The following is a 24,994-nucleotide window of genomic DNA, read 5'->3' as shown; positions in this document are numbered from 1 at the left end:
TTGTGTGCCTGACGGAGCTCTGTGTCTCCTCTCCTCGGGGCGTCTCTAGCAGAAGACATGTTTCAGTGGAAATCCCTGACATTTCTTTGACCTTTCATGGGAACGTTCTGGTTCCAGAGTCGCGGTGGCTTTTTGAGGTTTTTATGTTGTCACATTGCAAGTTGGGCGGTTAAGTCAGTCTTCAAAGTGTTTATGTGTAGTGTGTGTGGGGGGTGAGTGAGGGCCGAGGGAGACTCTTTATCCCATCCTGATACTGTATCAGCCTCAAAGGCGGCTGGTCCATCATCAGTGACAGCAATGACACTGAAAACACAGATCAAAGACGGGGTCCCACCCCCTCCAGCTGCAACAGCTTTTTGTGGCCCACTGTGCTATTGAATGCCAGGATGGAAGGAGGGAGGATAGCAGACAGATATGTCGTCTATTTCGGTGACATTAACTTCTACGGGGTGTGACGGGTCTACAAAGCGTTTGTTCCTCACAGCTCTTTTGTGTCAAAGTTTTATCTTTTCCTGAAGTTTGGTTGCCCTGCGTTTAAATAAGAAATGTCACTTGTTGCCAAGAACAAAAGTTTTGATTAATAATAGAAGTGGTTTCTGTACAGACTAGTGTTATATCAACCTTTATTCCTTTTCTTCCTGTTCGCAGCAAAAAGCCTCGGGCAAGATGCTGTTCGACCTGGTGTGCTCCCAAATGAACCTCATCGAGGGCGATTACTTCGGCTTGGAGTTTCAGAACCATCAGAAGATGATGGTGAGTGACAGTGAAATTATAATGCATACATCTCAGGAATTAATATTGCTTATAACCAGCTACTTAGTAATGTTTTTTTTTTTTTTTTTCTTTTTTTCCTACAGGTTTGGTTAGACCATATCAAGCCCATTATCAAGCAGCTCAGACGTAAGTCTTTTATAAATTGTTTGTTTTTTAGGGCAGCTTTTCATTATTTAATGTAGAGAGAATTGCAACTATACAGAGACCAACGCTCAGTGGTCAGTTTATTAGGTACACCTAGCTAAAACTAATGCAGCTTAATGCAACAGTCCTGAAATAAACCCTACCCTCAGTTTTCGTTTGGGCCCATTGAAAAGAGGTGTTGTTATGATGTTATGATTCTTTTGGAGGATGACTGCATTAGTTGAGTCACCAAAGCTTTACAGGGGCCATTTTGATTTTAAGGTATCCAAGACAACTTTTAAAAATAAATATATACAGCTTTTTAATTTAATTTGTGGGAAAGTGAAATTGTTGTCTCTGAAGCATTATTTGAGAAACAACCTTGCAGGATAAGGGCTTAGTTTGGCTTCTGCTGAACAGCTGCATCCTGAATTAAAAAATTGTGCAGTTAAAATAACCGAAGAGCTAATGGAAAAGTTGTCAATCATCAGGTAGGAAAAAACACTATGTCTAAAAAGAAAAAGCCCATATTGTATATGAGATTCAAAAATATTCATAAACAATCATAAAAATGACAGCAAAACTAATTTCTGATGCAATATGCACAGGAAGTAATCTGCTCAAAATGAATCCAAATTTCTTTGTTTCACAAAGACCTCCTACAGTTATTGTGTTTACTGTTCATGGTAACTGTGCAGTTTATCATTTTTTCTGTACTATTCATTTTAGGCATTAAATACAATATGAACTATTCGTAATATGTGTCACACTTTGTCAGGGGTGATGAGTTTACCCAGTGATTGAAAAGGGGTCCTTTAAAGAAAAAAAAGGTTGGGAACCACTGAATTAGGTGTACCTAATAAACTGGCAACAGAGTGTATTTTGTGTAATAACAATCTTCATCCATCCACACAGGGCCAAAGCACACAATCCTGAGGTTTGCTGTGAAGTTCTTCCCACCAGACCACGCCCAGCTGCTGGAGGAACTAACAAGGTGAGCTCCTTTCCACATAATTTAACTCCTTTTATCTCTGCATCATGTATGACTTCTAGTTGCCATTGAAATGTGCATTTATTTACATTTTGCCAATGCAAATCACTTCAGCTGTCTCTGAAGCTATTGTAGAAGCATAAATGAAACATGTGCTCCGGTTCCCTGAAGATTTATTCCCGCCTCAGCTCTGCACTTATGTCATGGCTGCCATGTTTCTGATTTAGCCCTCCTGAGATAAGCGTGGAGCTAATGATTTTCTGGTTTCCTCGTCGTGGAGCGGAATCATGACTTGTTTTCACGGTCGGAGTGGATGAATAATGGGCGTACTGAAAAATAATTTCCCTCCGACATGCCTGTGTATGTACTGTTAAGCTTTATTAAGACCTCACCTTTATTAAAAATCAAACTTCAGGTGGTTTTTCATGCCAAGCTCCATTATGAGGAGCAGAACTACGTATTTGGCGTCACAGTTTCATCAGGTCCATTGATGAAATTGCAGCGTCTCTTATCCATGGACCTCTGACTTTAGGCTGTGCACCGCTCCATTCATTTCTGTTTTAAACTTTGACTCAAATTAAACTTATTAATTTAAATTCTATTAAAACCTAATTGTTTCCCTGCCTGGCTTTCATCCAAGAGAACTACCACAGTAACACAAGACAGTCAGTAAATCCTCCATAATTGACTCAATTTATTAATGACTAAATCCAACATGTGCACCTGGGCCAACTTCTTCTGGAAGTCTTGTGTGAAATTAAAAAAGCCAGGTTGCATTATATTTAATTAGAAATTAAGCTCCAGCAGTTACCATTGGATGTTCTGTTTGTAGGGTTAGGGTTAGTAGAGCCTGACCGATTTGAGATTTTTTAGACTGATGCCGATACTGATTATAGAGCCATAATATGGTGGCCGATTAAGTAACTTTTGGAGCTGGAATGATAATAGACTTTTTTTTTAGCTGGATTGTGCACCAAGCTACTTTCTTAAACATAAAACTTTGTTGAATAATATTAAACATTATTATACAAACAATTGTTTTGACAGCCAATTCTATAAATGATAACTGAGAAAAAAAATAATAAATAGGAATAATAGAAATAGCCAAATAAACAAAATTTATGTTCAGTTTCAGTCCATTGCTGACTATTTACAAAAAATTATAAAAAAAAGTTAACAGTTTCACTATATATTGTGTAAAAAAAGTTTAATACACACTTTATTTAAACTCATAAGGCACTGAGGTTTTCCCCCGCCTTTACAGTGACGACACATACATTTAACAACAGTACAGGAATACAAATTCAAAATACAGATTACAGACAAAGTGTTAGAAAGCCAATGCTGTTAATGTTTGTTCCATTCAGTAATAACTTGTTTCTCTGTAAGTTTTCATAAGTACCAAGCTCTTGAACGCACCATAGCCATTCCAACACTATTGAATGCACCATACTTGTGTGTGAATTGCCGTGCTGTGAATGTTAGTTTTGTCTGTAATTTCCTTTGCCTTTTCCCAACATTCACCTGTACCTCCCTGGTTTATTGCTGTGTGTAAATGCCAGAAGGTGAGTCTAATGACGTTACACTGTCTAAGCTGGATGCTAACGTTGTGTTAATATGGATTGTTTAGCTCTGAAGTAAATAGTAGTAAATAGTAATAGTAAAAATGCAATTAAAAATGAACCAAGCTGACAAAATGTAATGGGCGTATTAATCCTCAGCGTTAATTGAAGATTATTCCAGGTTGCGGGGGCATTAAAACAAAATGCTGACTTCCAACGTTGAGTCAATAGCGGCACTAATCGAACAGCATATGCACCGATACGATACTCATTTGAAAGGCCAATATCAGCCGATAATAACTGTCAACCCATATATCTGTCGGGCTCTAATGAGCAGTCCAGGGTGTTTCTAATTGAGCTTCAACTGATCTCGCTCCATTGCTAAAAACCAACCAACACATCTCCCCTACTGAATCTGTAAAAGCTGCTTGTGTTTGTGTCCAGGTACCTGTTTGCCCTCCAGATCAAACAGGATGTTTCCAGCGGACGTCTGACCTGCAACGACACCAGTGCAGCACTGATGGTCTCCCATATTATCCAGTGTAAGTTCCTCACGGCTGTTTCCTCATTTAGCTCAAAGAGATATCTGTCTTTGAAGACACATTATGCTTTTTTTTTCTCCCCCACACAGAGCTTATCATCAAACATTGTCATATAGCACACTGTGCACCATTGCAAATTGATTATCTGTGGGTTGCTATGGATACCTTTCAGTCGGATGCCTGAACATAATCTTGCAGAACTGCTTGAGAGCAACCTTACACATCATGGCAGGAAATACTGAGCATTTTCATAACCTGACATTTCAGAGTCACAGTCTTTTAGCCAAAAGGGATTAAAGACAACATAAATTAAGATGGAAATCAGTCCAAATGTGAAGAAGAGTGTATTTTTATAACAAGATATTATATAAGAAATACATTTTAGGGGAAAGGTGTTCGTCCCAGTAGAGTTCAGAGACTTTGAGAATGTGTGCTAAGGAGCATTTAAGACATTCTGGTGACATTAAACTTCCACATTTTTAATCTGAGAGCGCTCAAACCAGCAGTCACAAATCAAACTGCAAAGCCCATCACATAGCATAAGAATGGCCATTAAAAGTTGTTTTTGCCATAGACAGATTATTATATAAGTGTCTGATTATTGAAAGATGGAGAAGTTGCCATTTTCCTTCCATGCTTTTGAGTGTACCTATGACAGCACGGTAATTTTAGCTAATTAATAGTTAGCCCACCACCCCTATGTCAGCAGTAGATCTCTCCACTCTTGAACAGCATCGTTCTTTAGGAAAATGTGCTCAGGTTTACACTTTCTTCACCTTTAAAATGTTCACTGCAGACCCAGTGGTCTGCAAGACACAGTCAGTGGACCAGAGTGACAGGCTCCATTTGTAACACGAGCAGCCTCAACTGCACCCTGTCTGTATCCAACAAAGAAACTCGAAGAAATCTGCAAAGTGTTCCAAGATTTGTCGGTGCAGTTCAGAAACATGAACCATTGTTTTTAGTGAAAATCTTTCAGCTCCAGCACAACAAACTCATGATTCTGCCATCGTCTTCCAGCAACCGCTCAAAAGATTTCATAATGAGACTTACATAATATTTTCGCTTACAATAAGAATGTGAGCATGTTGGTGCCAAAAATGAGCACTTTTAGTGGATTGCATGTGTAATTGGATTGCGATTACATTGTGGCCTTTTTTTACATTAACTTTTTTACACTTAACCACACAACCAGAGTATGAATCTAATATATGATAACCATCTAATATGTGATTTTAGATGCATCACTAGACTGCTGTGCCTTTTAAACAGGCTCATTTCTGTTGCAGTTGCTGCTGTTGAAAATGACCAAAGTTCCCCTTTAATGTTGTTTTTTTTTTCCTTTTATTTGTCACCTTTCTTTATTTTGTATCAGGTATTTCTAAAATAATAACTTTCTCCTTTCTTGCAGCTGAGATTGGGGACTTTGAGGAGAGCCAGTGCCGGTCACACCTCCTCAACAACAACTACATCCCAGATCAAATGCCCCTGATTGACAAAATCATGGAGTTTCACTCAAAGAATATGTGAGTTTCCAGAACAGGGGTGCTGTGTGGTGCGCACACGTCTCAAAATAAGGCATTTCTTTGATGCAGTCATAGTTAGGGGTCATAAAGTCACTGAAACCATGACTGAACAACAATTATTCACTTCAGCCATGAACAGGATCAGTTGTTTCAGAACTTGTGCATGTCCCGCGGCGAAGATTTTTTTATGGTGGCATGTTCAGGAAGTCAAGCATCGAATGAATGGCTTCTTTCTCAAGTGTGCTCTGTGTAGCTCTTTATCATACATCAACTTAGAAAAGCTAGTCTTTGTGAGTCATTTTGAAGTTTCTGGCCAAATGTGTATCCGAATTTCTCTTCTTTTCTATCAACAAAAGGCTACATTTCTCCCAAAAAGGAACTGAAATCTTCCTCCTCCCACCAAGTGACTCACACAGCTGTTGTGAGCTGGGTTAGTAGGTTAAAAACACAGATTTTCAGAGACTATTCTCACATGTCTAATACGGAGTTTGTGTGAAGTGAGGTATCTAAGAGTGGTGTGCTGCTGGGAGTGTATTTCTGGCAACTTTCCAGACATCCTCCCACCATTCTCCGGCAAAATGTCCTCATCAGTGCACATATTTCAGTCCGAGCTTTGCCTGTCTCACCTCTGTGTTACAGTAGGCCATGCCAAAGGTGGACACACAGTGGGCGGCTGCTACATGAAAGGAGCTCCATTAGATTCCACTGCTCTCTTTCATTTGCCTTTTTTTTAGCTTTTTTGTGTTTTTTTTAGTTGATAACTCTTGCTGTAGTCCTGCTGGCTGGACGCCATGCTGAATTAAATCTCTTATTAAGCACCACACACAGGAAACAGGAAGGCTTATCTACTGGAGAGTTAGGAAAGTTAGTTAGTGTTTGTAACCCCTCCCCCAACCTTCCACCGCTGCTCCAAAAACTCAGATAAACATTAGAAACCTGGGTCCACTCAGACTTGGTCTTTTCACCTCAATTAGTGAGACACATAGCGGGATGATAAGCCAGGATTTAATTTATTTGTCCAAAAATATTCTGAGAGGATAATGAATGTTACAGTCTGCTCTTGTTAAGTCAAAGTGTTAAAACCTGAAAGTAAGATTAGCTCTTTTAATTGTGCTGTGTCTCTGTTCACCCTCCTTACTGCAGTCTCTTTCCAAAAAAACATACTTTTGCACAATACCAATTTATAGATTTAGGGATAAAGTCACTGTTTTTTTCCGGTATATTTTTCTTAATGTCAACAAATCTCATGATAAGACTAAAACCAATAATGAGCAAGTCTAACACTCTTTATTTCCTGACTTGTTTGCCCTTTCTGTGGCTCTCAGCCCACAATTATTCCAACACATAAATCTTTAAAAGCCCCTGTCGCTTTTTTAAAGGCTTTGTAATTTCCTAAAACAGATGGTTACTGTAGTTTATAGCAAATGTGGCAGAAGAATAATTAATTAGTGCATTTCTTAAGGACTGTTTATCGGTTGCAGGCTAATAAGCATCTGGTGCATGAGGGAGTATCAGGGTCAGGGGTGCACCGTCAGAAGAGACGCACCCGGAAAATGTTTAGGGTGCCCCGAAAAACATTGAGAAAAGGAGGCCCCAGATGGCCAATCATATTTGCACATTTTGCAATGACACCACACGGTGCCCTGCCATTGCCTCCAAAAACCCCTATGTGGGGTCTTCTAGCAACCATACAACAGCTGCATACCTTTAGTTAGGACACCATGTATATATATGTATATGTAAATGTTTACATACAACTGGTTTTGACAGACTTGTTTGCCTGAGGCCCCTCCAAAAGCCCCTGGGGAGTATTGACAGTAGACCAACTCGTTGGTCAGCCAATTATTCCAAGCCTCCAGGAAGAGCACTGGGTTTTGAAGACAGTTTGACATGTAACCCTTTTTGTCCAAAGCAGTTCAAGGGCTGGTTCGGAGCCGGTGTTAGTGCAGTTTCGCAGTTGGTTCAACTTGTGAACCAGCTCTGAACCTGTTTGCTTTTCCACAGGCTATATAGCTGCGTCATTGCGTCACTGTTAACGTATGTATGTCTCCGCCCTCTCGGCAAGTATAATGACAACAGCAGACTACATGTCTCTGCAACACATCTGTGCTAACATTTGCTTACAACAAAGACCAACATTTACTTCTTGAATATTGGTCAAATATTGGTTGTGTTAATAAGAACCGGCTTGGTCGAAAAGGGGGCGTAATGGCCAGAAAGTGGAATTGCAGTGGAAACAGACTCAGACAGCTGAGGCAACATCAGGCAATGGTATATGCTGTTAGTTAGTTAGTTAGTGTTTTAGGTGCTGTTTTAGTGTGCTGCAAACGGATTCCGATCTACAAGCAAACAGAGACAGAGCAGATAATGACAGTGTTATATAAATGCTCATTTCAATCACCAAAATATAAGTGCTTTTATAATTAAATTGTCAATTTTATCAGATGCAAAATAAAAGCTGTCCTGCTCTCTAAACGGCTGCATCACTGGCCACAGCACCCACGTTCATTATAATGAAGAAACGTGTCACCATGTGCAGAAGTGTAGCTTATTTTTCGTTTTTGTATTAGTTTTTCACAACAGAGAAGCTATATGACACAGATGGATAACAGAGAACTTTGGTAAAAGTATAAAATATCACCCACTTTGTTTTTTAAACTTGTTTCTGTTGTGTTTTGTGTCACCAGAGGTCAAACACCAGCAGAATCTGACTATCAGTTACTAGAAGTGGCGCGCAGGTTGGAGATGTATGGGATTCGCCTCCACCCTGCCAAGGATCGTGAGGGCACGAGGCTAAGCCTGGCTGTGGCGCACACCGGTGTCCTGGTCTTTCAGGTCAGCCACACAGTTTGTAGGTCAACACGAGTGTGATGGTGTAATACGTCTTCTGCTTGTCTCAAGTTCACATCAGTTTAGATGTTGTTCGAAATTTTTGAAAAATGTGATTTTAAAAAAAATTATAAACAATATTTTTCATCACTGCAGGGACACACAAGGATTAACGCCTTTAACTGGTCTAAAGTGCGTAAACTGAGCTTCAAGAGGAAACGTTTTCTCATCAAGCTGAGGCCAGATCTTAATGTAAGTGATGTCTTTGAATCATGCTGTTTAAAATGCAAAGCCATCTGTTTTTGGTGCTTTAAACCATTTAAGCCAGGAAAGCATCACCACATTTCTACCATTAAAGCCGGGAAAAGGGATACGTTGTTTTGTAGGATTTGTAGTTTTTGTAGTTTTTTTCCACCAATTTTCGGTCTCTTCTCCAATGAAATGCATCAGAATACATTTGGGAGTGTCACAATGTAACTGAAATCATGGCGGAAGACGACTATAGCGGAGGGAGCTGACATATAAAAGCTATAAGCTCTCAAATACTTTTTTGAATTTCATTTCTATCTGCTACAGAGGCTGAAAAGTTGATTATTTAGTAGGAAGCGTTGACACTTCTGTTGAATTTCCAGAAAAACTGGAACTTTAAAACTTTAAAATCACCCATAGGTTTTACAGGCATTTTTTCCAGGCGTTTTAGGCCTAAATGGGTTAAGTTACGTTTCATGTGTCCCTCAGAGTTCATACCAGGACACTCTGGAGTTTCTGATGGGCAGCAGGGACTGCTGTAAAATCTTCTGGAAGATCTGTGTTGAATACCACGCCTTCTTCCGCCTCTTTGAGGAGCCCAAGCCCAAGCCCAAGCCTGTGCTCTTCACCCGAGGCTCCTCCTTCAGATTCAGGTCAGTTTGCATCATAAAAGCTGCTCACTGCAGCGTCTCCCCATCACTTAACAGTCTACTACAGCTCTCCAGGAACAGCTCATTATCATCTCTCCTGTACCTGTCTCCACAGCGGGCGCACACAGAAGCAGGTGATTGATTATGTGAAGGAGTCCGAGTTTAAAAAGATCCCTTTTGAAAGGTAAAGGCCGCAGACATTTTTTGACACATTTAGTCTTGGCAGCGGTGCTCACAGCGTATAACACTGACCTTCAACATCCTGTCTGCCAGGAAACACAGCCGGGTCCAACACAACAGTCGGGTCCAACATGATATCCGCCTGTCGCCGTTGCCTTCTCCACGCCACCATGAAGTGCCAACAGAAGTGAGTGTCTCCGTTTTTCAATGAATCTGCAGAATTGTTTTTTAATATCACCATATGAATCTCAATATGGTCATTATATTATGCTTCTGTTTACACTACAAAAAAAAAAGCCTTGGTGGCACCTCGTCAGGTTTTCTAACAAAAAACTGTTTAAAGTTAAAAAACTTTATTGAAGTTTTCTCATCAAAAGTATTAGTTTTTCAAGATATTATTAAAAAATCTGTATTTACATTTTTTTTTTGCTGACTTTAATCCTTGGTCACATTTCACCCACTGAGGCCTCATTTTCACTGCAATAAAGAAGTCCTGTACCTCAATGGAAACAACAGAATCAGGACTAAAAGTAGGAAGAACTCAAAAATCTATTTTGTGCAGTATACCATAGTTATAATGCCATAAAACATAACAAAGGGAAAAAATTAAGCTGAATTTCTTTGATAATTTATTTATAAAAACTGGTATCTATGTATCTATCACATTTTTCAAAGTGCCTACAAGTGTTACCAGTAGTGGGGGGGAAATGGTGGCTCCACATGTTAGACGTATTGAACTATTTCCATTTTTACATCCTCTACTTTTGGTCTCTCCTGTCCTCTCCCCTCTGCTCTGTGTTCAGTTAAAATTTACAGATTTTTTGTCACATGACTGTTGGTCTCAGCCAAGTCATACATGGCGTCTAAGTTTCCCTGAGCAGCGCAAAATGTATTTTTTTTTTACAGAATCTGATTATTTAATTGACTTTATTATTAGCAATTGTTTAAATGATATGTGTAGAGTGAAGTGATTTTGATGAAATATCAATATTTTAAGTGCGACTGAAGCTTCGTCACACATGATTCAATTCAAAGACCATCAAAAATCCTGCAAGTTTAAATTAAGAATATAGTTTTAATGTTTATGAGGAAAATTTTAATGCAAGTCTAGATCAGATCTTGGCAGTGTGCGCTGCAGGGCCTGAGTCTGCCAAGAAATACAAACAAACAGCTGTTCAAGCCTTATTCAGAGATGATATCATACTACTACTGACCTCTGGCTGCTGCACCTTTGGACACAGTGTTCCTACCTGCAGATCTAGTTTACACCCAGTGTTCACATTGGCAGGATTCTTCTTTTTCTCAAGTAGTGGTACATTTATTGGCATATTACCATCACTAACTGTCAATCAGTGAAACTACCAACAGCAGTGTGTATTCTGCCACCCCTGTGCACATATGCTAGTACATGTGGATCCTCGGCGCATGAAACAAACCCACTCATCAAAAGAGTGCCACATGGCCCCACAGGTGGTCAAAATCCACAGGCTACCTTCAAGTCATACAGAATTAATTAAAAGCACCATTAATAATCAAATCAAACATAATCATGAATAAAATATTCTCTTGAAGTGCTTTAACTCTCTGGCTGTGTCTCTCCCTGTCAGACTGGTGCTCCCGGGGACAGAGTAGACTCTCCTTCTCGCCGTCACTGGAAGGAGTCGGTGCTGGTGAGCGCCGAAGACCCTTCGAGGACGGCGAGGGCGAGCCCGTCTCACCAGAGGAACGGCCACGAGGACAGAGCGGGGTCCGTGTCCAGGACCGAGGAGAGAAGAGGCTCGACGCGACAGACCCAGCCAGAACATCTGAGTTCAGGTCCAGCATCTCGGGCTGCTAAAGGCAACCTCCCCTTCATTGACTGCATTGATGTAAACAGTGGATGTTACCAAGCTATAAGGTTGAATCATAGTTTCAGGGAGCAGGCCATGCTCCGGCCTGGCTCTGGGGGCATAAATGGGCCGGAGCACTTTCTTGGTAGGTTGCAGTACAGGGAGTCCCCTTCCTCTGCTAGGCAGTCGCTCAACATGAGCCACGAGTCGGACGAGTCGTACCAAAAGTTCGACCAGAGTCCCGTCCATAGCGCTGTGGCAGATCTCGGTACCCAGAATAGAGAGAGGCACTGCAGCAGCCCCCTCGCAGCCCTCCAGATGGGTTCAAGGAGTGGAGTAGTGGACAATCATCAACCCAGCTCCCTCAGTTACGCCGAGCAGAACGGTTACAGCTCTGCTCCCCCTCACTTCGAGGAGGGAAGGTACTCCCCCGTCCCGAGCCGATCCCCCCGTTTACAAAAGCTCCACAAAGTGCGTCACCACCCCGAGACAGACCCCAACCAGGGAGCGTCCTCCCCGAGGCATGAATCACGTCCTGTCCTGTCTCGGGCTGAACGTATGGCTGCTCTTGAGCGCCGCATGGTGGCCAATGGCCTCTCAGTAGCAGGCAGGCCCAGGGCCAGTCCGGGATCGAAGCGCTTAGGGCAGGCTGGCGTCACACACGTGGGGCCGGTTCACATGAACGACTGCTCCACCACCAGCGGCTCAGAGTCCAGCGAGTCCGAGGTGGAGACTAACAGGGGAAGCTGCAGCAGCCCTGTGATGGTTAGTAGCCCAGTGGAGGCTAATTCAGATTCCCCCATACCCAGGAACAAATTCTCCTTTGGCAGCCTCCAGCTGGACGAGGAGGCAGACGAGGACGCATGCAACGTCTTCACTGATGACGATGGAGGACATGTTTTCAGCTGTTAGCGCACAGAGAGCCCCAAACCGTCTCCGCTGGGAGAGAGGTTTAGTTTGAGTCCAGATGGTGTAAGAAAAGCAGGGTTCAGTGGGTGACAGATTATTTCTGTCAGACGACCACTGAAATCTCCATGTTCACAGTCGTCTTCTTAAGCACAGCACTACCTACGAAAAGCACTTTTTTAAGCCCAGCAACAGTCTCTCTTTACTTTGCTTTCCAAGGTTTTCTTTGTTTGTTGTGTGGAGGAGGTTTATCTCTCAGCCTCCCTGGTCTTTGATTGTATTAAATCCCTGCAGAAATACCCAAGTGCCATGTTAGGATTTAACACTGAATAGCGACGTATTATTAAAAACCACAGAGAATTTATTGTTACAGTTGCACTTTTACTCACATCCTTTGCATTTATAGGACAATTAGATAAAGTTTACACAGTGTGAGTCGTTCAGTTTCTATGTCTTGGATGCCTTATGACTTCCCGTAGGGAAAAATACTTATCATTTCATTATTGTCTGCAGACATTTCTGCTTCTGTTAGATTAAATATGATGGTAAAATGCTGTACAGTTTCCTGAATTACACACTTTTTTTCTCAATATACGTCTGTTGTGAGTCCTAAAAGACCCATAGATGTATAATTGCAGCAGTAATTGTTGACTTTGGGGACATTTGATGGGACTAATCCTGATGTCTTGTTTGATTTATTGACGCTCTCGATGCTGCATCTGGCCTGGGATTGTTGAGAGACTAGTGCGTTCTATCTGAAGCGTCTGGTGTCGGAGTGGAAACTAATTAATATGCTGCACAGCCAGTTTGAACACCTGATTCATTCTTGTTTATGTTTACTGTACCTTCTGCTGTTTGTGGATTTGATACAGAAACACCATGTTGTATTCACAGAGGTGGTAGAAATGTGCAGGAAAAACAACAACAGGAGTAAATATAAGCTTGCGGTATTTTTGTGAATGTGGTTTACAAAGAGCTGCCGTGGCTGGGTCAGACTGAGGTGGAGGTAAATGTCTGTTGCAGTGGAGGTTTAGACCCTTCACAACAGTTTAGGGCTCTTCTGCTCACTGTTGACATCCCACTCTGCACTTGACTCACACACAAGTGTCTCTGGCAGTAATTTGGTATCAAGCTTAGTCATCCAACAGCTATAGTGTCCAATACAAACCCACCAGATTCCCAAGATTGCAAAGTTTTCAATCTTTACAAAATGGCACTGCACTTTTATTTTCTGGTCACTTTTCCAGATTTCTTTTGCACTTTGTGTTTATTTGTGTCGTTTGATGCTCTTTATGTCACATTTCTGTTCTTTCTGTTCTGTACTTTTATTTATTTTTCTTTGTTCAATGTAAGCACTTGTCTGTCAGCATGAAAACTGTCATATCTTTTTCTGTTTTGTTTTCCCCCAGCTGCATGTGAACCTGTTTTTTGTCACTCACTACAGTCTGTGTGGTGGAAAGAGGCGAGATTACCAGTATCTGGGTTGCCTTACCTGCAGTGATCCAGCTCACGCTTAATTATTTCTGAGCAGATAGAACATCAGCGAGGAGATGGCAGGAGCTTGGGAATATGCAGGAAAATAGATGAAAGTTTTTTCTTTCGAACTGTATGTGTGTGTACTGTATGTGTGAAAGGCAGTTTAAGGGCAACACCTCAAAGCACAGAGTCTCTTGGCTCATCCATCACTGTCGCCTGCTTTTGCGGTTTTCTTCCAGACATTTTTAGCATTCATGTCAAGCAGCATAGTGTGATTTCATGTTTTATTTGTACTTGTGTCTGGATCAATATCAACAGTATTCTTTATTAGCTTTTAGGGCTGCTGCTAACTTATTTTTTCAGTAGCTGTTTTCTCCAATAATAAGATGGTCTTTGGCCTATAAAATATCAGAAAATGAAAAGTGAAAAATATCCATCCCTGTCTCTTAAAGACCAAGGTGAAGTCATTAATTCCAAAACAGGATATACATTCATTTAAACAAGGTCGATTGGCCCTTAGGTTCCTTAGATCTCCTAGTTTCATATGATACCAGTATCTCCAGTATATTCCTAAAAGTGAGAACACTAAATATCGATACTTAGTGGCCATTGTCGTGGCAATTTTGACAACTGCACTAAGTTAATGGGTGAGCTGGCCAAACACAAAGCACTCAATACTCTGTTCAGCAAGTTTTTTTTAGCAAATTCGTATTCCATACACCGGACAATTCCGAATGGCTCTTTTACAGTACAACAAAGTCCCATACACCGCTCGACTTATATCTGTTGTATTTCCCAACATTGGTTCTTCAGCAAGACTCAATGCGGCCCTATCTTCCTGCCCTATACAACACATCAGGACAGACCCCCCTGATCTACATGTTCCCCTCAGTCATGGTGTTATCAGAGTTAAGGCCCTAGTGAGTTCCCACAAGGCCTTGTGTCTTGAATATCAAGTTGGTCGCCGCCTACTTCTTGTACCACCATGACAGGAAGTACCAAATTTCCTTCACACAATGAATCGATATAATATTGCCACACACACACACCTTTACAAAATATACAATTTAACATTATATGAAACAGAAAAAACATTCAATTTCCATATTCAAAAGGCTAAATACAGCATTTTTAAAATATATTTTTGCAAGAAAAATTACTTCAAAGGTTAATCAAATTATCCACAGTCCATTAGCTACTTTAAAAAGCTACATAACATGCATTAGAACAGCATTATGAAAGAGAACAAGGGTTTATTATATCTATACGTTTCTGGATCACTGCAGCTTGAGGAATCCCTCTCTGGTCCCTCACCCAAAGACCTGGAAAGACATTCTGCTGCACAAAGTAATTTAGAGAAGACAGAATATAAATGAATTTGGTCCAGAAGGTCTAACATGTGTTGGTTCGGCTCAACTCCCAGGTCTGTGGGTAAGACTTTTTCAACCACTGGTGTCTTCCGGTTGTTGTTTTTGTTCAATGTGTGCTGCGCTGAACCAGCACTGAGGCACGGCACACATCATCCTGTTCTGCTCTGTCTTTTCTCTGCATGTACTGAATGTTCTGTAATATACAGATAGTGCTCTCAGTCACCTCACTGTGATTTCCTAATTTAGTACAGCACGCTGGAGAATGTGATGTTAGAGCAGATTTTAAGACTATGAAATCATGCAGAACGATTAGGGACTGCATTTTAAAACAGCACATTAATATACAATATTTTTTTACAGCTCACTGTGTCACTATTACAAGTAAAGTGATGTAAAAATTGATTTGTATTCATGGACTGAACAATGCATTTGTTCCCTTATTACCAACTGACTTTTTAGTACAGCCATAACACAATCATAAAAGTGTCACAAGGCTGTTTATTTTAACATTGGCAAAGATCTGTTTTATATTTAATATTAGAGAAGATCTACAAGACTGGATGAAGTCACACTTCCCCTTCACTCTCTCACAGTAGGCGCGTTTCTATTAGGTACTTTCCCTCTAGTGAGCCGCTATGGGTGAAGCTTGGGAGAGAGGATCCTCCCAACTTCACTGGTTAGCGACTCAGGTAGCTCCTCAGAAAGTACCTGCCTCAGCTAGGTACTTTTCTTAGCCGCTACTAACTAGTCGAGGCTGATTGGATGCAGTTGAGGCGGGATGTGACGTGAGTAGAACTCGACACAACCACAACATAACAGCGCCATTTTTTTTAAAAACTTCTCTTTATTGTTTTTTTTTCTTTCGTTCACATACAAAAATAAAGAAGGTAGATGTTCATTTATGCTTGAAATCAACACGAAAGAACAGAATGATAGTAGAAAAATAAAAGCAATAATAAAAATTCGGGCGGGGACTTTAACTTGTTAATTAAGATTAATTAATTACACAAAAATAAACGCATTAAAAAGAAAAAAAAATCCATCAGAAAAAAATTACTTCTCACTGTTCTCAGGTCAAATATTTATATGGGATTAAAATGCGATTAATTTCGATTAATTAATTACATAGCCTCTAATTAATTAGATTAATTTTTTTAATCGAGTCCCGGCCCTAATAAAAATTAAAACACAAACAAACAAAAATCTAGGCGGAGTCAAATCAAATATCAAAACAATAATAAGGTTTGCAAATAAAAGAAAGAGATTTAAATAGTAATTATACAACTTGGAGGATGTCAAGTTTTCTAAAATGTACAGTTGTTATTTTTGTTTCATTATGTCATTCATTAAAGCTTGATAGCAACGCTGTTTTTAAAAGTAATTAGCAGAGCAGACTGAGACAAGAGACCCGAGAACAAGAAACCATCTCCTCTCCTTCCATGGTGAAGTCTCAACTGTTTGGACATCAAAATTGTCACTGAATAATCACTGATCACTGATAAGTGTCGCAGAACTATTTACGTCACATTCTAACTCTGTTGGTTAGCCGCTACAAAAGTACCTGTATGGGAACAGAGGCTGAGGGGAACTAACTAGTGGGCGGAGCCAAAACACTCAGCCACTTTTCAAAAAGAACTTAGTGGAAACACGCCTACTGTCCCTTTAGACTCTCTCCTGGCTTGGACCTTTTTATGCTGCTTTTCTCAAGATTTCTATTCGTCTAACAATGTATACATGTTCTTTTAGAGCCAATAAAGATGACCTTCATGAAGTGAGGTTTTTCTGAATCTTCTTTTTGAGACCCCAGCTAGTTGTTGCAGACTGTAGAAACTTTTCCTCTTCTTTCTTTCCTCCTGTAGCTTTGTAGTGTTGCTTGGTGGATGTCTGTGCATTTGCTCTTTCCACTCTCATCTCTTGTAGATGTACACTATGGTTTCCACTCCTTCCCCCCGTAGAGCTCGTAGTAAATCCTTCCCACAGTTGTGCTGGTGTGCTGAGCTGGTTTGTGTGCGTGTAATCAATGTTGTTTGTCGACACACCAGAGGACAACAGAGAGAGGTGGGCAGCTAAGACATAGTAAGTAAGCTCAGTGAACGTATAGATGACACTAAGTGAGCTATTCCCCCTGATCATCCTGCAGTACGTGTCTCTGCTCACGTATTGATTGACCTTGCATGAAGACTGCCAGAGCTGTCTGGACTGTAGAGTGAGTCATAGCTGATATTTCACTTTCTGCACACTGCAGAGTTTCCGTGTGTGGCAGAAGAAGAATGATCCTGGGTCAAACCGTTTGTAAATACTTGAGATGGTGCATAGTCTCCCAGTGGGTGATGTTTGCTGTGTTGGATTATGAATTGAATGCTGGAAAGTTGAATTCATATCAAAAAAGAGTGTGTTGGCATTTCTGTAGAGCTGCAACTAACACTTTTAATCATCAATTAATCTGCCAATTATTTTCTCGATTAATTGAGAAAATGTTTAGACCAAAAATATCTCAAGGGAAATCTTTGAAAGTCTTGTTTTGACTGACAAACAGTCCAGAATTATTAATCTGTTCATATAATTATTGACGAAAGAAAAGTTGTAAATCCTCACACTTAATAAGCTGGAAGCAGAGAAAGTTTGGAGCTTTTGCTTCAGAAATAACGCAAAGGATTTTTTAATTATCACAATAGTGGCTGTTTAATTTTCTGTTTATAGATTATCCAACAAATTGTCCACTTTTCTGTTTTCTTATTGTTTCCCTGCCTTCATAAAAATTCTCAAAGTGTGCCAAACTCCATCGATCTGAGACTTGAAGTGAATGCAAATGCTCAGAATGTATCTGATTTCCTGTTGTGTTTTCTATTTCAATCACTCACTTTTTCATTTCCTCCCCTCACTCCGGTTGCTGACCCGGTGCAGGAGTGGTGTCCAACAGCCCTCACCTGTCCGCGTCCTCGGGTCACTCTCATGGCATGGTCAACGGTCAGAAGTCTCTGGAGCTGTGCAGCCACAGCCCCGACGGCCGCCAGCCCTCCCCCCTCACCAGCCCGCTGCTCAACGACGCCGGCAGCGTTCGCACTGACGATGAAGACGAGGTTCGGAGGAAGGTTTGTGATTTAATGCTTCGGCTACTGATGATAGAAGCAACAAAGCTGAGGCAGAGCAGTGAGTTTGGGCCGGGCAGCTTGAGGAGGAAGTCAAATGAAAACTGCCTGGACCAGACAGTTTTTATTTTTATTTTTCGTTTTTTTTTGTTGTGTGTGTGGGCGCGTGTGTGTGTGTCCGGTCTTGAATGTGGACCAGCAGTGAGATAGAGTAGTCTTGTGCACTAGGTGTTTTCAGCTCTATTTGGTGCGGGTGGGTCAAGGTTATAATAGTTTTTGATTTTTCATTAGTTTTAGTTTTAATTTCGTTGTCGATTTTTGTTTTCAAATTCACTGCCCCCGCGACCCGGCCCCGGATAAGCATAGGAAAATGGATGGATGGATGGAATGGATTTTTGTTTTCAAATTCAGTTAGTTTTAAACTTTAAGCGGCTGCTGTAGCACCACCATCAGGACTATTAGCCCACAATGCCAGTTGAGGAAATATTGCAAATGATTGAACCTATGTGCAAAGTTTTGTTTACAGGTCCATCTCAATACATTAGAATATGATGGAAAAGTCAGTTTCCAGTAGTTCAAGTCAAACAACCCCAACCAAGAACTGAGTCATATAGATGGACATACTTTTCAGAGGGCAACATTTCCATATTAAACATACTTTTGAAAATTGGTCTTTTGTAATACTATGTTTTTTTGAGACACTCAATTTTAGTTCTTCATTAGATGTAAGCCATAATCATTATAATTAGAATAAATTAGTTATTTCTACTTTTTGAATTGAATTACAAACATAACTTTTCTATGATATTCTAATTTATTGAGATGCAATTGTACTTTCATGCATGGGAAGGCAGAAGAGCATCACAGCCTCAAATCACTCCAATAAGTTGCTTTGCTGTGTGACTTTTTTTTTTTGATGTTTTTACTAAACTTGAGCTTCAAAGCCACTATCACATACTGAAAATAGCTCTGGACCTAGATTACCTGTCCTAAATAACCCTCCACTGGGACTGAAGTATTTCCCTGTAAGTCTACTTGGAGAAATAGGTTAGACAGGCAGTACACTGACTAGACTTGCTCATAATTGGATAGTTAATTTGTTCTTGCTCACAGTCTCTTCTCCGTTGTGATGTCTCTGCAGAGGTTCCCAACAGATCGGGCCTACTTTATCGCCAAGGAGCTGCTGACCACAGAAAGGACGTATCTGAAGGACCTGGAGGTGGTGACTGTGGTAAGAAAAAAAAAGAAAAAAGTCTGTGTGCCAACATGCTGCTCCACTGTTTGTTTTCTCCTGCTCTGTCCTCTGGGGAGAAAACATTGATTATTCCGGTTAGCTGCTCCATTGCAGAGCGCCCGCCAAAACACAGAGTCAGGCAGTGACACAGGGATATTTTGGCAGATGCGATTTCATTTTTTATTCATTCCCCACACCCGCGCTCTGAAATGCATTTATCTGTCTCACTCAAGGCTGTGAATGCTAAACTGTGTTTGTGTTTAAAGAGATAGATGGATTTAGCCGCATGTTCCCTCTGCATGTCCTCACCCATTATAGTGTGTTCCTTTAGATTGCACCGGCTGAGTACAAGCATATGGACACACTTTCATTTGATAGTATCTCAAAAGGAAATGCAGCAGAAAACAGGATATTAAACGTGCGGTACAGCTCCTTCAGCAGCGAACAAGTAGGATGTTCTGCTCTCGTCTGATTCGCATGTGAAGAAAATGCATCAGTCCTTTTCTACGGCTCTTTTAAAGGCTGCAGCGTTTCCCGTCTTGTAATTTTAGAAAAGCCTTTCACACATCTCATAAATATTTGGGTTGGCCCGTGTCCTCGTTCTTTTTACAGCTGTGTGTGTGTGTCTGTGTGTGTGTGTGTGTGTGTGTGTGTGTGTGTGTGTGTGTCTGTCTGTCTGTCTGTGTGTGTGTCTGTGTGTGTGTCTGTGTGTGTGTGTCTATGTGTGTGTCTATGTGTGTGTCTGTATGTATGTATGTGTGTGTGTGTGTGTGTGTGTGTGTGTGTGTGTCCTCTCTCTTCCCATGCACTGGTTGTTGGTGCTGCTGTTGGGGGTGAAGTCATCCGAACAACAGCTGGTACTTCTTTTCAAGCCCTTCTAGAAACACTTTTCCTAAAACCCATTTCCCTTTCCCATCACGTCAGCTGAATAAAGCTATATTCATGCACGCTGCGGTCAAACACACAACGTTTGACTGCAGTCTGACTTAATGATAATGAACGATAGTGTCGAGAGTGATTGGCTATTGATTCTTCCATTCATGGGACTTCAACAGACTGAAGTGCAACAGCAGAAAGCATAGATAAAGGTCTTCTGTATCCTGGGAAAACCTGCATTACCACATGATCTTGGAGGGTCTTTGCTTGTGGGAAACTTTCTCTTAACAAGCTTGAAAGCAGAAAATCAGAACTTGAGTTACCTGATGTGACCGTGAGATAACCACTGCAGTCCAATTTAATACGAAAATTTGTCCACTTTTACAGTTTTTGAGCAGCAGTTTCATCCAAGTGAGCTTTGTTACACGGCTACTCTGAGCCAGAGAATGATCCCCCTCCACTCTAAATTTGTGTTATTGGAACATGAATGTTCAACCTTGGCAGAGTGTGAAGTGGCAACTTGAAACCTCCCATGACACTTCAGTGAAGTAGGATATAGAGTTATATGGACAAAGTCTTCTATGCTGTTAGAGTCATTTAATATCTTGATAATGATGCAGTATATATATCACAAAATAGCATGTTTTCTGTTCAATAAATAAATACTCAAAACTACTTACAAAACCAGATCTCTTTGGTTCACTCCAGCTTCCCTCTCTTGTGAAAGGAGCAGAACGTAAAGTGTCGTCCAAATGACATATTTATTCACTGATGTTCTTACGGCTACATGCAACAACTTATTTAACCTATTTAACATGCTAAAATATATATTTTTTTCAATGTGCAATATCTGTAAAATGCAAAGCACTTTCAGGAAAACAAACACAATAATATATATTATTAATAAATGCCAAATAGCAGAAATGTTTGTATATAATGTGTATAGAATGTATGTATTGTCTCATTGTGTATGTAATGTCTCATTTTTTATATTCTTAATCTGTTTTCTACACTAAATTACCCAACTGCTGGATGAATAAAGTCATATCTTATCTAATCTTATCTCATAAATATTGCCATGAAGCAGTTCTAGCCACTGGATTGAAAAATAACAACATAGAAAAATATGCACTATAGCCTTTTTTATGGTTTTGGTGATATAAATCATCATATTGCCCAAATCTAGTATGAGATATCTTGCTGTGCTGTGTTAAAATGCATTTACATAAACTCTGAATTTATTAATGAGGTACATACTTTTTCCATGCTTCTGTGAAGCACTTTGGTCAATCATTTGTTGTTTTTAAGATGCTGTAGAAATAAACTTAAACTTGATTTGATCCTGAAGTTGAGACACCACAGGTGAAAACACCATTTCTCGTGCACTGGTCAATTTTGAGATTTGGGGCTATGTAGGGTTGTCCATTAGGCACTGTGTACCAAATTAGCAATGAAGATGTCCAGAGTGAAACATCTCGATGGACGATGATATTGTCAGCGGAAGTCATCCAGACTGATCAAATCATATGGACACAAAACCCACTACAGGGCCTGTATCCACCATTAGGAATCAGCATCATCTCATTGATTCCTTCACCAGAAATGACATACAAATAAGTGCTTTCTTTAACATTTGAACTTGTTTGAATTCTTTCTCTTGTCTACATTAGATCCATTAATGTGACATCACGAATGTGCGCCTTCAGTTGCACTCATGAAATCAGTCTGTGTACCATTCAATGAATCAGAATTGTTACTTTTTAAGCACTAAATAAACAGCACCTCAAGCACACTTCTACACAGGTCTAGGTGTGGATGGGTGGCAGGGCTTTTAAATTACACTGCTGGGCTGCGTGGACGATGGATGATGACATCTGCCCAACGTGTCTTCTTCCAGACTAGTGGAAAGAAAACATCCAATACACATATTGGTGTTTATTTTGCAACACTAATTTTGTCTGCAGATTTGTCTTAAATTTACAAGAAGTAATGCCTAATTTGCATATTTAAACATTGCATTTAAGAAAAGTTGCAACACAAAAAATAATTGTTCTAATGAAAGTAATGATCTGGGGAAGTTTCTTGGTGATATCAATTAGTTAAAGTTTTTACTCTATTCAGCTGTAGTGTCTCCACTTACTGTAAACCAAAATATTATCGTGCTTTATTCCACGTTAGCTTTCTTGAACTCTTCTGCATGTCTTTTTTTTGTGACCTCAGTCTTTCCAGAGTGCTGTAGGACAAGATGAGGCGACTCCGGAGTCTTTGAAGAACACCGTCCTCTCCACCTTCGAGCCTCTGCACAAGTTCCACGCAGGATTTCTCAGGGAGGTGGAGCAGAGGCTGGCTCTGTGGTGAGACTCCTTTCACTTAAAAAAAACATAAACAAAGTCCCTGTAGGCTTGTAACAAGTCCAGTGATGCGCTGGTTTGGTTTCAGCCCAATTTATCATCATTCCTTCCTGTTTTTTTAATGAGAATTATTGGCATTCGGTCTTTGAGGGCGACCCGGTCCCTTCGGATGACCCGAGGAGCTATCGTCTCCATGGCAACAGTCAGGCTGCACCACAGCCGGCCTTTTCTTGCCTGTGGGCTTCTGCTGTCTGATCTCCTTAATGATGTGGTGCTTTATCTAACAAACACTGAACCAACCACACACACACACACACACACACACTCACATGCACACACACACACACACACACAAACATGCAGGCAGTGATGCATGAAGCCTGTTAGCGTGTCAGAATTTTTCCAGCTACACACATAAAGTATTGTTACTTCAAAGCGAGTCATCATAAGAACTCTGAATTAAAGCTGGGTTTGATGTTACAGTGAACTCTGAAGATAAGAACCACATTCAAATGTGTAGGCAAATTCTCTAGCACTGCATGTGTCTCTTTATTAGCTTTGCATACTCAAATATTAAAGTAGAGATGCACCTTTGTTGTGTAAAGCATGATTAGAAAGCTCTGTGTCGTGGATTAGAAGGATGTGTTTTACAGTTTCCCTAAGGCATCTGCTTAAATGCTGTACTAAAATAATAAATATTCTGAATGAATCCAGCAATGGCAGCCCATTACTCCTCACTATCATGCTCAAGGGAGACACCTGCTGGTAGATGTCTTTCTCAAAGTTCAAAGAGCCCTTTCCAACTTAACTTCCATAAACTGAAGCCCGTCTGAATAATCGATGAGTTTTAAGTGCTTAGTTAATTAATTCACTCTCTACAAATAGCTCCATAATCTTTAAGAGATTAAAAAAACCTTGCTGATGTTTATCTGTTTTAGGGAAGGACGCTCCAACGCTCACATAAAAGGAGACTACCAGCGTATTGGAGACGTCATGCTGAAGAACTTTCAAGGTTTGAAGGTGAGGCACGACATCTACCACATATCTGTAATTACAGTGATGAATTGATGCTTATTAATGTGTGCCATGTACCAACTCTCCTCCATAGCCCCTGACAGCAAACCTGCATAAGCAGTCTGAAGTTCTGCTGGAGCTGGAGAAGGCATGCAGGGGTTCCCGCAGGTTGGAGGGTCTCTGCAGGGACTTTGAGCTGCAAAAAGTCTGCTACGTGCCCCTCAATGTCTTCATCCTGAGGCCTCTGCACCGCCTCTCTCACTACAAGCAGATCCTGGAGCGCCTGTGCAAACACTACGCAGCGACTCATGTGGATTTCAGGGACTGCAGAGGTACAGTACCACACTCCAGCCAGTGCTCTTACAGGCACATTTAGGTCTTTTGGTGCAGGATGTTGTAGAATATTCTTAACTCTTAGACAGACCCACCATAGACCCATTATTATCATTTTTAGGGAGGGGGGCAGGGATCTTTAGCAAAAGATAGCAGGTCAACAGTATATGTCACATAGAGTTGGTGCACATCATCAGAAAGCTGGTAAGTGGTCATAAATATTTGATTAACATTTTTTTTTGCTGAGGCTCTTATTCAAATTTTGACGGTTTATAATGGTAGAGTGTATAATGGCTTATTATAATGGCTGCTATTTATAGGTTTATACCACTTGATACACAGATTTGGTACGAAAGTTAACCATTTCCCACTCGAGAATTGATGAAAATGGTCAAAAATCGCAACTAAATACCACATTAAGACACCCAGACCTTGAGAAAAAACACTGAAGAATTGATTTGGGGATTTGGTGCGAAAACTTTTGCAAGAATTGGTGATAAGATGGCTATTACTTCTGTTCTGGAAACTGCTGAGAAACACCGTTATTGTCATTATACCTGGGAGAGCCATACATCTTCTAAATGCTCTAGGTCTCTACTTTGTGGTTGTGAAGTTTCATGAGGCTGTGATTATCCTCGAGGTCACAGCAGCTCATTTTATACAGTCAGGTCAAGTTTTTAAAAAATGCTCCCACAACAATGAAATGCTAATATGAGGACTAAAATCATCACACATGCATAAAATGAGACTTGAGACCAAATCCATGCAATTCCAAGACTGCTTAGGGACTCCAGTATAGAAAAATATTCAAATACACCCTTTTTGGAATAGGCGAAAAATAACGTATTTGCACTGCATGAGAAAACCTGCACAGTTTCTGCAAAAAACTGCATGGGATTGTATAAAGTAGGCATGTCTGTAAAGGTACCCATCAAACATTCATTCATTCAGATATCTTGAGGTGAGAGGATGTTTGTTTTTCCCTCAACAAAATTTATCTTTCACTGTAGCTTTGAAATTGATGACACCACAGCCTCTTAAAGACACTAATGACGCCCGAGACCGCCGGTGGTTCTGTGGGTTTTTAACA

At 40.6% G+C, this 24,994-nt stretch overlaps 1 protein-coding gene across 2 annotated transcripts in view; it reads left to right on the top strand.

Moving 5' to 3' along the window:
* The window catches only part of LOC131978820 (FERM, ARHGEF and pleckstrin domain-containing protein 1-like), a 71,747-nt gene that overhangs the window by 37,346 nt on the left and 9,407 nt on the right, over positions 1-24,994 (top strand). For both annotated transcript variants that reach the window (XM_059342596.1, XM_059342595.1), the window contains exons 3-18: positions 649-753; positions 858-900; positions 1,813-1,891; positions 3,895-3,992; positions 5,404-5,518; positions 8,206-8,353; positions 8,504-8,599; positions 9,086-9,249; positions 9,362-9,430; positions 9,520-9,613; positions 11,034-11,241; positions 17,912-18,099; positions 19,238-19,327; positions 22,427-22,560; positions 23,496-23,577; positions 23,666-23,903. In XM_059342596.1, the coding sequence (XP_059198579.1) occupies positions 649-753; positions 858-900; positions 1,813-1,891; positions 3,895-3,992; positions 5,404-5,518; positions 8,206-8,353; positions 8,504-8,599; positions 9,086-9,249; positions 9,362-9,430; positions 9,520-9,613; positions 11,034-11,241; positions 17,912-18,099; positions 19,238-19,327; positions 22,427-22,560; positions 23,496-23,577; positions 23,666-23,903 (1,951 nt within the window). The remainder of the gene's footprint in view (positions 1-648; positions 754-857; positions 901-1,812; positions 1,892-3,894; positions 3,993-5,403; positions 5,519-8,205; positions 8,354-8,503; positions 8,600-9,085; positions 9,250-9,361; positions 9,431-9,519; positions 9,614-11,033; positions 11,242-17,911; positions 18,100-19,237; positions 19,328-22,426; positions 22,561-23,495; positions 23,578-23,665; positions 23,904-24,994) is intronic.

Source organism: Centropristis striata, chromosome 10, assembly GCF_030273125.1.
Source record: "Centropristis striata isolate RG_2023a ecotype Rhode Island chromosome 10, C.striata_1.0, whole genome shotgun sequence".
Lineage (NCBI taxonomy): Eukaryota > Metazoa > Chordata > Actinopteri > Perciformes > Serranidae > Centropristis > Centropristis striata.
Note: the sequence above shows the minus strand (reverse complement) of the source record. Positions and strands in the feature narration are given on the sequence as shown.